Source organism: Lepidochelys kempii, chromosome 11, assembly GCF_965140285.1.
Source record: "Lepidochelys kempii isolate rLepKem1 chromosome 11, rLepKem1.hap1, whole genome shotgun sequence".
Classification (NCBI taxonomy): Eukaryota; Metazoa; Chordata; order Testudines; family Cheloniidae; genus Lepidochelys; species Lepidochelys kempii.
In genome coordinates this window covers 74,770,697-74,785,146 of record NC_136390.1, presented here as the reverse complement: position 1 = coordinate 74,785,146, position 14,450 = coordinate 74,770,697, and the positions used below count along the sequence as shown (strand labels likewise).

At 41.9% G+C, this 14,450-nt stretch overlaps 1 protein-coding gene across 9 annotated transcripts in view; it reads left to right on the top strand.

Annotated features, from left to right (window-relative positions):
* The window catches only part of TRAF3IP1 (TRAF3 interacting protein 1), an 88,088-nt gene that overhangs the window by 20,627 nt on the left and 53,011 nt on the right, over positions 1–14,450 (top strand). For 7 of the 9 annotated variants that reach the window (XR_012154393.1, XM_073306845.2, XM_073306844.2 and 4 more), the window contains 4 exons: positions 1,213–1,288; positions 4,535–4,573; positions 6,383–6,484; positions 8,171–8,272. Coding sequence is in view for 8 of the 9 variants with exons in the window: in XM_073306845.2 (XP_073162946.2) it covers positions 1,213–1,288; positions 4,535–4,573; positions 6,383–6,484; positions 8,171–8,272 (319 nt within the window). In the remaining variant the exon portion in view is untranslated. The remainder of the gene's footprint in view (positions 1–1,212; positions 1,289–4,534; positions 4,574–6,382; positions 6,485–8,170; positions 8,273–14,450) is intronic. The other 2 variants (XM_073306848.2, XM_073306849.2) reach the window with 2 other exon arrangements.

The window sequence follows — 14,450 nt, the reverse complement described above, 5'->3', positions numbered from 1 at the left end:
TCCTGAGAGGTGCTAAACATATTTCAGGATTTGGACCAAGATGCTGAGATATATAAAGGGATAGTGAATATAGCAGTGGTTCTCAAACTTTTGTACTGGTGACCCCTTTCACATAGCAAGCCTCTGAGTGCAAACCTCCCCCCCAATAAATTAAAAAACACTTTTTAATATATTTAACACCATTATAAATGCTGGAGGCAAAGCAGTGTTTGGGGTGGAGGCTGACAGCTCGCAACCCCCCCATGTATTAACCTCATGACCCACTGAGAGGTCCCGACCCCCAGTTTGAGAACCCTTGGAATATGGGAAAAATAAAACTGCTTTCTATAAAGAACTAGTATGCTCTCACCTCATACTGTTCAATTTTGGTCACTACATCTTAAAAATGATGTAGACAAAATAGGAAAGTTCTGTAAAAGGGCAGTGAAACTGATTAGAGGTATGGTGGATGACATTAATAATGAATGGTTTAGTGAAAGCTACTGGGTGTTCTGTTCCCTCTGTGCCATGCTATAAGAGCAAGGGAGCAATGGTTAAATGATGAGCTAATCTCCATCATTGGGTTCATCTTTCAACCTACAAGTGAGCAGAAGTCTTCTCAGCAAATTCAAAGACACCTTTTTTTGAGCAGGGGGATATGACAAAATAGTACTTGTCTGAAGACCTGTTTTTTTCCACTCTACCCCACATTTGGCTTTGGAGTGAAGTTTTTGTATGGTATGATCTCCCCTCCCCTGCCTGAATCTTCTGCTAGAGTAGAAGGAAACTACCTTATACCCCATGTACAGAGACCTTCTTTGGGGCAGTTGAGCCCCATCTAATGTATCTGCTGCAGCAGTGGGAGTGGCAGACCCCTAGGGCACCCACTCCTACAGTGGCTCACTTCCCCCAGGTTGCCTTAACGGCGGTGACAATCAGCGCCCCTATCACTCCAAGACCAGCAGTGACACTGGAACAGTCTTTCTGCAGACTGGGGAGACATTTCTGCATTGGGTACGCTTAGCTCACAAGAGGTTCTCTCTTGAAACTGTGAAGGCTAAAAACTTCATTTGCTTTAAAACAAAAAAGGTAAGAAATTGCATTAATCTACGAAAGTTTCCTGCTTGCTAGACCTTATTTTATTAATATATGTATGTGGATCTGTCTATATGAATGAAATCTAACTTACATTAATGTGGGGCTTTTTTTTGGTTTTGTTTTTTTGTTTTTAAGAGTGAAAGTCCTGCAAGAATACCGAGGCAGTCTTCAACAAAGGGACCCAGGCAACGAGTCAAACCTGGAGCGGAAGGTAACTGTAAAGCATTTTTCTTTGTCTATTAAATATGCTTGAGAGATAAATAGGAATATCATAAATGTATAAAGTATCTTTGTTTACTATTTTACGCACAAAACATGTATTTATAAATCCAAATGGCAATTTTTTGCATAGATTGAGTGAGTAGATATATCTACCCAATTTAGCATGCAAAACAAAAATGATGACAACCAAAAAAACCCAAAACAAAACCCCCCAGAAAAGCTGTGCATGCAAAATTTAAGGCACAAACTTAGGGGCTGATGTTGAAAATTTGGTACGGTTTATTAGATCATGACCTATGATCTCTAGAAAGTCTGGAAACTTTTTATTTTTTTCTATCACAAAGGATGCTTCTTGATGCTCCATAAGCTATCAGGACTAGACAAATATTTCCTTTAAAACTCTGTATAAGTGTATGTGTGTGGGTGTGCACATGCTATGGCATTACTGAAAAATGGACAGCTTGTATGTATAGCTAAGTATCTAGAATTTCCCTTTCAATATGAAATCCTTGAGGGCAAAAGATTTTGAAAGACTTAAACTTGAAATACTTATTATAGGATGCCCTTCACCTTGGTATCTGGGTGCCTTTGCAAAGATCTCAATAATGAGACAAAACACGATGCTGCCCTGCAACTTTTAAACTGATCACTTGACTAGGAACCCAGCATTTCATAATTTTATCAGTTGGTAAGACCTAGGCATAGAAGTGTATCTTAAAACTCTTTCTGAGAGCAGCCAGGGTCATATTTGCATTTATTTTGGGAGAGAGCAAATTCCAGAAGTGTGGGCCTGCAGTTAAGAATGTTCTTTCTCCAATACCTACAAGTCTTCGCTTCCAGAACATGGAGTTCCAGATTTGTGCATGAAAATCAGATAGGTGCTTTTTTGGCAATGACAAGGTGGTTCATAGAATGAATTGAGCATAATCCATAGTAACCAATAACTTAATTTCACCTTGCAGTAATTTGATAGACAGCCCAGAATGTAGAAGACAGGTTTGATATGCTTTTATGAGTTCACCAGATTCAGAAGATGGTTGGATGAATTCTGGACTAGATAGGATTTTTGGGGTAGCGTTTGCTTACAATTTCAGTCCTGAGAGGTGCAGAAGTAACACAACCCATATCTGACAGGATGGGGATCAATGTAATCTGCAAGTCTAGCAATATTGAGGAGTCAAGTAGGATCACTAGACTGCAGACCATGTTGATTAGGGAAGATGCCCCCAATTATTGGAACAGATACCTTTTGATAGCTTCTCTAAGTGCTTTCCTCAAACTCTCTGCATAAGATCAGGCTTGTCCAGATTGCGTTTCAGCTATCTTTTTTCATCCTGCCTTGTGGCTTGTCTAGGTAGTTGGAGAAGGATAGGGCGCTAGGTGTTGTCAGTATGCTGCTGACTTTGTAGCCCCTATTTTTTCCCACAATGGTTTCACCTAGAAGTTGAGGAATAAAAAGTGGGATGGTACTGAACGTTGTGGGATATCACTTTTGTGATCCTCTGATTGGGAGAAGCTAGTCGCTTATTTAATCTCTGGAAACAATCAGAAAGGAACGAGCAGGTCAATCTGAGGCAATTCTGTGCCTGGTAGCTGTCCATTTCCCTGAGAAGATGGGAAGGAGTGAGGGGAGTGTAGCAGCAATGGGATGTGGTTTGGAATTGTGGCAGGATTATGGAGGATGCTGTTGCACAATTGACTGCACCTTGGGCTTTCCTTGGTTTTAATATCTCTCATGCATTATGCTCAGAAGCAAAGTGCAGTCTGGAGTTTCCCAGTTTTAGTGGAATTCAATGGATACCATCATATTTGTGACATTTGTGTATTATTTTGTCATTTGATTAAATACAGATACTAGCAAATGGCCAGTATTCAGAAACACATCTAATCTGAATCAAAGAATTTTCACATTGCTAGCGTGGATAGGCCGTGCTGTTGTGGCATATGCAAGAAGAAGCTAGATCTCTGTGTCACAGACGCTTGATCTATACTAAACCAGTTTAAACCGAAGTTTAGAAAGTCATGTGTTTCTCGTTTCTGTTCCTTTTCTCATTTTTGCCGGTTCTTGTACCCAAAGTGGCTGTTGTCATGGATGTCAAATGTCTTCTCTGTCAGAACTTTTGTGCTCTGAAACCACAGTATTCAATGATCAGTTTAATGCTGTGATCTTAGAAAAACCTAAGAAATACTTTTACTTTGTAAATAAATCACATTGTTTAAGGCACTTCCCTTACTGCAGAAGTGGGCACCAGCATTAGGAAAGAGTATTAGTACACCATCAGAGTCTTAGCATACATGCTTGAATGGTTGTGTTCACATTGTCATCTTCTGGGTGTTACATGGAAAGTCACAGTGCTGTGAAGGAAAGGAAGCTGTAGCAAACAACTGTATGCTTATTGAGACATTTGATATTCCACCTTTCTCTCATTTCAAACATGATTTTCAAGTGAAATGTAGTACCATAGTGAGTGAAAATTAACTGTGTATACCAAGGTGAATCATATGGAAAAAAGAAAACTAGGTTCCTATCAATATTAGAAAATTACTTCTGTGCCATCTCCAAAAACCAAAAAAGCCCCATGGATAAATCAAGCAGAAAATTTTCCAAGAGACTCTCCTGGGTTTCCTGCTTTAGTGTAATGTTGGGATCAAGTGTACTAATCAAACTTTTGCTATGATTTGGGTTCATAATTAACTCGTTAACAAGAAAAAAAATGAGTACATGTGAAAAGTGCCTGCTTTGACAGCATGCAAACTGAAAGCATCTGTAGGACAGATACAGATGGGGCAAGCAGCAACGTAAGCCTTTCACTTGCCACCCTGCCAGCATACCATGACTGTATGTGAAAAGATCAGTAAGTAAAGATGTAGTTGTCTCCAAGTTTCAGTCCTTGGCCTCTGTCCTAAGACTGTCCAAGTTTATCAGTTGTGGCAATGGTTCTGTGATGGCCACACTTGCCCATTAGGAAGTGGACTGAGACCACCAATCTATTCGTATGAATAGGCAATTTAAGTTATTGTATGGGGATCTGTTTGAATTCCTACAGACCATAGCAGACTTGAGCCTGATACCAACTCTTCACCTCTGTTGCCACATTCTCCTTCTAAGAATTTCTCTTTATCTCCTTAGACCGTGTTTAAGTGAAGATTTTAGTCTTTTGTTAATTCTAGCTATGCCTAGGAACAGCTGTCCTGTACTTTGCAAAAATGTAACCTATCTTGTTTATCTTTTAAGGTTCTTCATTCCAGCTGATTAGGTCACCACCTGTAGTTAGTAAGTGCATTAGATATGGTATTTGTACACCAATTGAGTCTATAACATTTCTTTTAAAATATCCTAAATGCTTATCTCATAACTTTCACGTCAGGAAGAAAGGAATCTAAAAACAGTGCAGCTAGTGTGTCAACTGAAAAAAAGCTTAGCCCTTCATATATGAAAGCCAGGAAGGACACGATAGTGAAACAGCTAGGTAAGAACCAACCTGTCCATTAACCATGTCTCATGTTTTGGTACTTTAGTTGGCGTTTCCATATTCTATGATTTCCCCCCCCCCCTTACTTCATTCATTTTAACTGTTTAATGTGGATCATACTTTTCTCATTTTTGAACACTTTAAAGATTTAACACTATTCACATTGATTGCAGCAGCAATCATTCTGATTTTTACATTAATTTAGACACTTGCATTGATTTTTAAAAGGTGAATTTTCACTTTCTTCCTCTACCTGGTTTTTAAAAAGGTAAGAAATACTGCTGAGAAAGACTCACAGTTTAGACAAGTGAGATGTTTAGTTCCCCACATCCCTTAGTCTTGGCCTGGAACATTCCTGCTATTCCAGCTTTTGTGCAGATTGCTAATCATGGTGTACCATTCAAACCACTTTGTCTGTGTACAGGACTCAAATCCCCTGTGTTCAGAAACTGATCCCAAGCTAGTTTGGTTCCGAGGTGTGTCAGGTAAAAAGCTAACATGTTACATCAGATCATGGGTACAATATTGAAAAGTACTTAGGCACCTGGTAGGATTTCCAAAAGTGCCAATGTGCCTTAGACCCATTTATTTCCTGTGTTAATGCCTGTTGCAAATTATTTTGTGGCTGTTGTAAGTTTGTCAGGGGGCTCAGAGCTTTGAATGTTTTTTAATGTTAAATCTAAAAGAAATAATGCCAGGAAGAAAAGATGCTTGCACTACAAATAGACCTGCAAATGCAGTCGTGTTAATAAAACTGAAATGGAAACTACAGGAACCTTTCCAGCTTAATGAATACTCACTAGTCATAGCCGATGATGCCATATTTTGCCCATCCTTATTATTAAGAATAATTTTTCAATATTGCCATTTTAAATTTTTTTAATTATCCTGTGTAGTTAAACGTTAAATCTACTGTCATTCAAGTTGGTGATGAGCTATTTTCACTGTTGTAGCATGTCTTGTAGTAAAACTAATTGTCTAGCAATGCAAATATTAAGTTAATCCATAAATTATATGTTGCAGTTGTCAGTGATGTTTAAATAACTCCTTCCATTAAATCAGTTGTGATTTTTGGTCTATAATTGTCTTTAACAGAGCATGTGAACAGCCTTCCTTTTAAAAGAATGAATATTTTTGTTTCATAACATTGTTTCACTAAAGCATTTCGTCCTCATGTAAAGAAAATACTAATTTTTGTGCAAGTGTTAGGAGTAGATCACTTACAAGATTTAAAGCCTCTTTGCCTGTGTATCCATGTCAAAAGTAAAATGTTTATAAAGTAATATAAAAATGCATCCTTTATATTGGGAGAGGAGGAAAGCTTGTGAATTTTACATTAAAAACATTTGTGAAATGTCAGTGGATCCACAGCCATATCTGCATGATCGTCAAGAGTGTCATCTTGCCTACCCAGAAGGCAGCAAAAGCACTCCACCTTTGTGGTTTATAAATCTGAAGAATAAACATATGGTAGGATGCTCTTGACAACCGAGATGCATGCTGGGTAGCTTGTGAACACATTACATAATGCAGCAACAGATTTTGAAATGTTTGGGATTATGTCCCTGATGTGTATAGTATATATCTCATTGTAAACTATTTTATGTCAGGAAGAAAGGAAGCTAGTAAAACTGCCACTAGTGTCTTGGTTGAGAAAGCAGCTAGTATATTAAAAGAGAAAGCTGAGTCAGTCACTACAATGCAAGAGCCAGGTAAGAGAAAACAGTGCTTGGTATGTCATAGCTGAATAGGGTTTAATAACGTTCTATTAAACACTCCTGGAATAGCAGTGTCTTCCTTGTCCACCTTTCTAGCTAGTTGATGTAATATAGGAATTACTATACCAGATTAGCTCAGTGGTCCATATAGTCCAGTATTCTGTTTCTGACAGTTGTTACTAGCAGATGCTTCAAAGGAATCCTCTAGTGGACAATTATGAACTAACCTGTCAACGAGATATATTTATTCCTAAAACCATTAGTGGTTGGCTTACACTCTGATGTATGAGGGTTCATATCCCTTGTGCATGTCAATATTCTTTTCTAATGTACCTGGATGTTTTCACCATCCATACAAATGTCTATTCCTTTTTTGATTCCTACTAAGCTCTTGGCCTCATGGATAGCTTATGTCAGAGTTATATAGATTGATTGTGTGTGGTGGTCCAAATTTGTAACAGTTTTAAATTGGTTGCCTTTCCTTTTCTGTGACTGTCCCTGTCTTCTTTTCTGATGAGCAAAGCTAAATAAGAGCACCTGATTTACCTTCTCTCTACTGTTCATTACATTGTGTACCTCTATCCTGTCCCCTCTTGTTTCTCCTCTAAACAGTCCTAGTCTTTTCAATCTCTCCTTACACTAGTCTTGCCATGTTTTTAATCTTTTTCATCGCCTATCTCTGGACCCATTCTACTTCTGCTGTAGTTTTTGGGGCAAGGGTGACAACTGAACACATTATTCCAGCGAAGGCAAACCATTGATTTATATAATGGTATTATAATACTTCTAGTATTATTTTCTGTCCTGTTTTTTATATGTCCTAACAGTTGGTTTGCTTTTTTGACCATGGATGCTCAGTGCGCAGAGGTTTCATTGAGCTGGCCACAGTGATGCCCTACCTCCTTTTTCAGAGTGGTTGCAGTTAATATAGCACCCAGCAATCTGCATGAGTAGTTCATATTATTCTTTCTGATATGAATTACCTTGCATTTGTTAAGTGTCCTCTCATTATACATACACCTGGGAAAGTAGTTTAAGGTAGTGGGCATATGAAATCTCTTCCATCATTTTAGCATGGACTGTACCAAAATAACTGTACTTCTACGTAGCATTAAAAAGTTGGACAATAACCATGGATTTAGGCATTTTGTTATGTGATTAATTTCAAATTGTATGGTGCGCATATTGCATATTTTGGAAGTAGTTACTTGATAACACTTCACAATTTTATTACTGAATACCATGTAATGGAAAGTTATTGGAACTGAATCAGTCAGTTATTTGCCATATAATCCAGAAAGCATACTTCAGTAACTGCTTAGGTTTTACTAGGTAAATACAGTTTCATTTAACGACTTACCCTTCTAGTAAATGATACTATATATTTGTAAACTGCTCCTGAATAGAATAAACTTTCTTGTGTTTGTAACTTACATAGTTCAGTCTTTTGCTTCTTGGGATGAAAAACTTGCTGTGGTGATTTTTTTTTTTTGTACTTCACTAATTATGTGAAAAGCCATTGTAAATTTGTAACTTTCCTTATTTGCACTCAAGATAATTCATTAAACCAGAGTAATCTTTAAACAGGTAGTTAAGTGGATTAAATATTTAGCACAGCAATTTATTCTAAACTTTTATTATATGACTAATTTCTTCCTCTTGTAAATTCTTTTATGCTAGGAATAGTGGAAACGAATAGTCCTGCAGATAGTGTTTCAGATGAAAAAGCAGCTAGCATATTGCATGCAAAAGCTGACCCCAGACCTGCAATAAAACACCAAGGTAAGAAGAATAAAACCTTGTTCACTCCTCAGAATTCCTTATTTGGGTCCATGCTCTTAAGTACATCTAAGAAGTTAAGTTGTGTTCTTTTCTACCTAATTCAGATGCTCCCCTATAATTTAATCTCACCCTGTAACTATTCGTGAACTTCATAGTTCAGAAATCATACCTTTCCTAGTAAGGTCTTTACTCCCTACTGAAGCAGAATGCCTTTCAAATCAAAACTTGAAGATAGGTGGTGGTACTCTAATGAGTGGTAGAGATGAGCCACTCCACATCTATTCTCTAGTTGTATTCATGAATAATGCGATAATAGATTTGAAACCCTAGTTAGACATCCTAAAGCTTTATTTTCTGGTCTATTTTTATTCTCTGTGTCCTTCCTATGATGACCAAGCAACTATTGTTTTTCTCCCCACAAACTGAACTTTGTTGCTGGCATGCTGTGGGGGGGATACAAACAATGCTGAATGGGAGAGGGAAGTGTGGTAACAGACTACATTGTTGTTGCACTTGCACTTCAATGCAGGCAGAACTGTCAAAAGAAGCAATCGGCATGCTCCCTTACGTCCGAGGAGAGACAGGCCAGCTGCACCCCGTCTTGATGACTGTTTCCATCCCACAATTGCGTGATTGCAGGATGTCCCCATTTGTTCAAGTGGATGGGTTTCCCCCTGCATATCTACAGACTGTCGCAGCCTGCTAACCCTGTACAAGATTTTAGAGCAAATTCCATCTCCTCATCCTTATTTCACTATTTTAAAACCTCAGTTCCTGAAGATTACAATATAAGAATACCTAATTGAAAGGGTAAGTAGATACTGTAACCAAATTAAAATTTAGAAACAAATCAAGAATGCAGGCTAAAAGCCTGTAGATATTCAGGGGGAAACCATACCTCATCGTCCCTAGAGATGTCAACAAGCTTTACTGGCCATGTATGATTTCCTTAATTGATCAGCCATAACTAAATTCGAGGAGCAGGTGCCTGAGGCCTCATGTGAGGAGTTCTAGGCATTTGTTTCAGAGGACTGTTTAGTTGCCACAACATCTCTGAAATCCGCCATTGATGTTGCAGTTACTGGGTTCAGGGCCATAGCCTTAGCAGTAACCATGAGGAGGGCTTCTTGGCTGCAAAACTCTGAGATCGCTCTAGATGTCCAGCAAGCCATAAAGGACTTGCCCTTTGACAGCTGAGTCTTGTTTTCAGAGAGGTCGGATGACACTTTGCGCTTCTTCAAGGATTCCAGGGCTACTTTGTGGTCCTTGGGAGTGTCCATGCCGTCGGCACAAAGATGCCCTGAGGGGTGGTGCAGCAGTAGCAATATTTCCCGCAGCATTCCATTCCCAAGAGAAGGAGGCGGGTGGTGGTAGTCGGGGACTCTCTCCTCGGGGGGACTGAGTCATCTATCTGCCGCCCTGACCGGGAAAACAGAGAAGTCTGCTGCTTGCCAGGGGCTAAGATTTGTGATGTGACGGGAAGACTGCCGAGACTCATCAAACCCTCGGATCGCTACCCCTTCCTGCTTCTCCACGTGGGCACCAATGATACTGCCAAGAATGACCTTGAGCGGATCACTGTGGACTACGTGGCTCTGGGAAGAAGGATAAAGGAGTTGGAGGTGCAAGTGGTGTTCTCGTCCATCCTCCCCGTGGAAGGAAAAGGCCAGGGTAGGGACCGTCGAATCGTGGAAGTCAACGAATGGCTACGCAGATGGTGTCGGAGAGAAGGCTTTGGATTCTTTGACCATGGGATGGTGTTCCATGAAGGAGGAGTGCTGGGCAGAGACAGGCTCCACCTAACGAAGAGAGGGAAGAGCATCTTTGCGAGCAGGCTGGCTAACCTAGTGAGGAGGGCTTTAAACTAGGTTCACCGGGGGAAGGAGACCAAAGCCCTGAGGTAAGTGAGCAAGCAGGATACCGGGAGGAAGCACAGGCAGGAACGTCTGTGAGGGGAAGGCTCCTACCTCATACTGAGAATGAGGGGCGATCAGCAGGTTATCTCAAGTGCCTATATACAAATGCACAAAGCCTTGGAAACAAGCAGGGAGAACTGGAAGTCCTGGTGAAGGCAAGGGATTATGATGTGATTGGAATAACAGAGACTTGGTGGGATAACTCACATGACTGGAGTACTGTCATGGATGGTTATAAACTGTTCAGGAAGGACAGGCAAGGCAGAAAAGGTGGGGGAGTTGCACTGTATGTAAGGGAGCAGTATGACTGCTCAGAGCTCAAGTATGAAACTGCAGAAAAACCTGAGTGTCTCTGGATTAAGTTTAGAAGTGTGAGCAACAAGAGTGATGTAGTGGTGGGAGTCTGCTATAGACCACCGGGCCAGGGGAATGAGGCGGATGAGGCTTTCTTCCGGCAACTCGCAGAAGCTACTAGATCGCACGCCCTGGTTCTCATTGGCGACTTTAATCATCCTGATATCTGCTGGGAGAGCACTACAGCGGTGCACAGACAATCCAGGACGTTTTTGGAAAATGTAGGGGACAATTTCCTGGTGCAAGTGCTGGAGGAGCCAACTAGGGGGAGAGCTTTTCTTGACCTGCTGCTCACAAACCGGGAAGAATTAGTAGGGGAAACAAAAGTGGATGGGAATCTGGGAGGCAGTGACCATGAGTTGGTCGAGTTCAGGATCCTGACACAGGGAAGAAAGGTAAGCAGCAGAATACGGACTCTGGACTTCAGGAAAGCAGACTTTGACTCCCTCAGGGAACTGATGGGTAGGATCCCCTGGGGGAATAACATGAGGGGGAAAGGAGTCCAGGAGAGCTGTCTATATTTCAAAGAATCCTTATTGAGGTTACAGGGGGAAATCATTCCGATGTGTCAAAAGAATAGTAAATATGGCAGGCGACCAGCTTGGCTTAACGGTGAAATCCTTGCGGATCTTAAACATAAAAAAGAAGCTTACAAGAAGTGGAAGATTGGACAAATGACCAGGGAAGAGTATAAAAATGCTGCTCGGGCATGTAGGAATGAAATCAGGAGGGCCAAATCGCACCTGGAGCTGCAGCTAGCGAGAGATGTTAAGAGTAACAAGAAGGGTTTCTTCAGGTATGTTGGCAACAAGAAGAAAGCCAAGGAAAGTGTGGGCCCCTTACTGAATGAGGGAGGCAACCCAGTGACAGAGGATGTGGAAAAAGCTAATGTACTCAATGCTTTTTTTGCCTCTGTCTTCACGAACAAGGTCAGCTCCCAGACTGCTTCACTGGGCAACACAGCCTGGGGAGTAGGTGGCCAGCCCTCTGTGGAGAAAGAAGTGGTTAGGGACTATTTAGAAAAGCTGGACGTGCACAAGTCCATGGGGCCGGATGCGTTGCATCTGAGAGTGCTAAAGGAATTGGCGGATGTGATTGCAGAGCCATTGGCCATTATCTTTGAAAACTCATGGCGATCGGGGGAAGTCCCGGATGACTGGAAAAAGGCTAATGTAGTGCCCATCTTTAAAAAAGGGAAGAAGGAGGATCCTGGGAACTACAGGCCAGTCAGCCTCACCTCAGTTCCTGGAAAAATCATAGAGCAGGTCCTCAAGGAGCAGGTCCCCAATCCTGAAGCACTTACATGAGAGGAAAGTGATCAGGAACAGTCAGCATGGATTCCCCAAGGGAAGGTCATGCCTGACTAATCTAATCGCCTTCTATGATGAGATTACTGGTTCTGTGGATGAAGGGAAAGCAGTGGATGTATTGTTTCTTGACTTTAGCAAAGTTTTTGACACGGACTCCCACAGTATTCTTGTCAGCAAGTTAAAGAAGTATGGGCTGGATGAATGCACTATAAGATGGGTAGAAAGTTGGCTAGATTGTCGGGCTCAACGGGTAGTGATCAATGGCTCCATATCTAGATGGCAGCCGGTATCAAGTGGAGTGCCTCAAGGGTCGGTCCTGGGGCCGGTTTTGTTCAATATCTTCATAAATGATCTGGAGGATGGTGTGGCTTGCACTCTTAACAAATTTGCGGATGATACTAAACTAGGAGGAGTGGTAGATAAGGTGGCAGGTAGGGATAGGATACAGAGGGACCTAGACAAATTGGAGGATTGGGCCAAAAGAAATCTGATGAGGTTCAATAAGGATAAGTGCAGGGTCCTGCACTTAGGATGGAAGAATCCAATGCACCGCTACAGACTAGGGACCGAATGGCTAGGCAGCAGTTCTGCGGAAAAGGACCTAGGGGTGACAGTGGACGAGAAGCTGGATATGAGTCAGCAGTGTGCCCTTGTTGCCAAGAAGGCCAATGGCATTTTGGGATGTATAAGTAGGGGCATGGCGAGCAGATCGAGGGACGTGATCGTTCCCCTCTATTTGACATTGGTGAGGCCTCATCTGGAGTACTGTGTCCAGTTTTGGGCCCCACACTACAAGAAGGATGTGGAAAAATTGGAGAGAGTCCGGCGAAGGGCAACAAAAATGATTAGGGGTCTGGAACACATGACTTATGAGGAGAGGCTGAGGGAACTGGGATTGTTTAGTCTACGGAAGAGAAGAATGAGGAGGGATTTGATAGCTGCTTTCAACTACCTGAGAGGTGGTTCCAAAGAGGATGGTTCTAGACTATTCTCAGTGGTAGAAGAGGACAGGACAAGGAGTAATGGTCTCAAGTTGCAGTGGGGGAGGTTTAGGTTGGATATTAGGAAAAACTTTTTCACTAGGTGGGTGGTGAAACACTGGAATGCGTTACCTAGGGAGGTGGTAGAATCTCCTTCCTTAGAAGTTTTTAAGGTCAGGCTTGACAAAGCCCTGGCTGGGATGATTTAATTGGGGATTGGTCCTGCTTTGAGCAGGGGGTTGGACTAGATGATCTCCTGAGGTCCCTTCCAACCCTGATATTCTATGATTCGCGCAGTTTTTCCCCCGAAACAATGGGACTGGCCTAGGAAGAGTGGGATAGACCCCACAAGAGAGAGGAGTCTATGGGTGGGATAAAACCTAGTCTTGACCTTCATGGCCTCAACGAATTCATCAAGTACATGAGACTCCACATGGTCACACTGTTGACTGTCCTCCCTGCGCTAGTCTCAGAATGACTAGTTCGTTGGTCTGGACTTTCAGAAAGGGTACTTTCATGTGGGCATTCTGTTGAGCCACAGGAAGTTCCTGTGTTTCATAGTAGGAAAATGCTACTTTCAATATACGGTTCTCCTGTTCAGCCTTTCTTTTGCCCCCCTAAGTCTTCACCAAATGTCTGGTGGTGGTCATGGAATATATCAGGAGGAAGGGAATCCACATGTTCTTGTATCTCAACAACTGGTGGTTGAAGGGTGGCTCCAGAGATGATGATCTCACCCACGTCAATATCATGTTGCATTTTCTTGACCATCTGGGACTCATTTTAAAAACCGCAGAGTCAATCTTGGCTTCTACTCAAAAAGTCGAGTTTAATATGACCATGTTAGACTCCACGAGGTTGAGAGCATTCCTGCCGACCGACCTCTTCCAGGCAATTCAGCATCTGCTTCAGTCTGCAATCCCAGCCATCCACAACAGTTTGTGTGTGCCTGAGCTTGTTGCGCCATGTGTCTGCCTGCACACAGGTGGCCCAGTTCACCAGGTTGCACCTTCTGCCCCTTTCAGATATGGCTCAGGAGAGTTTACTGCCCTGTCTTGCATCCTCTGGTCAGGTTGGTTCACCTCCCACCGCCAGTCCTAGATTCCCTTCATTGGTGGGAGTCCCCACACAATCTGTGCCGGGGTCCCCCTTGCTCGGCCCTCTGACCAAGTCAGTGGTTACTGACACGTCCCTTCTGGGTTGGGGTGTGCATCAGGACTCATTGAGGGTGTAGGGCCTGCGGTCAGAATAGGAAGCCTTCATCCATATCAATGTGCTGGAACTTCGGGCTTACCACAAAGCATGTTGTGATGACTGCTTCTAAATATTCTCATCTCTGAGTTTTTCTTTACACCTTTCATTTGTTAGTGTAATTGTGGATTATGCTACATTTATGTCAAAGTGAGGCAGCTCCCTATGGTCTGGTCAGGTGAAAGCTACAGGAGTTTCTTGTCTTTCATTAAATTTGTTTCAGCCCATGATTAAGACACTAATCTGTGTTCTGCATAATAACTACAGCATCATAGAACAGACTGTGATTCTATACGTGGAGTACTCCACTAAATTATTTGCTCTCCGTGGTAATGATTCAATCCCTTTGTGGGTTGTACTTTTCTGT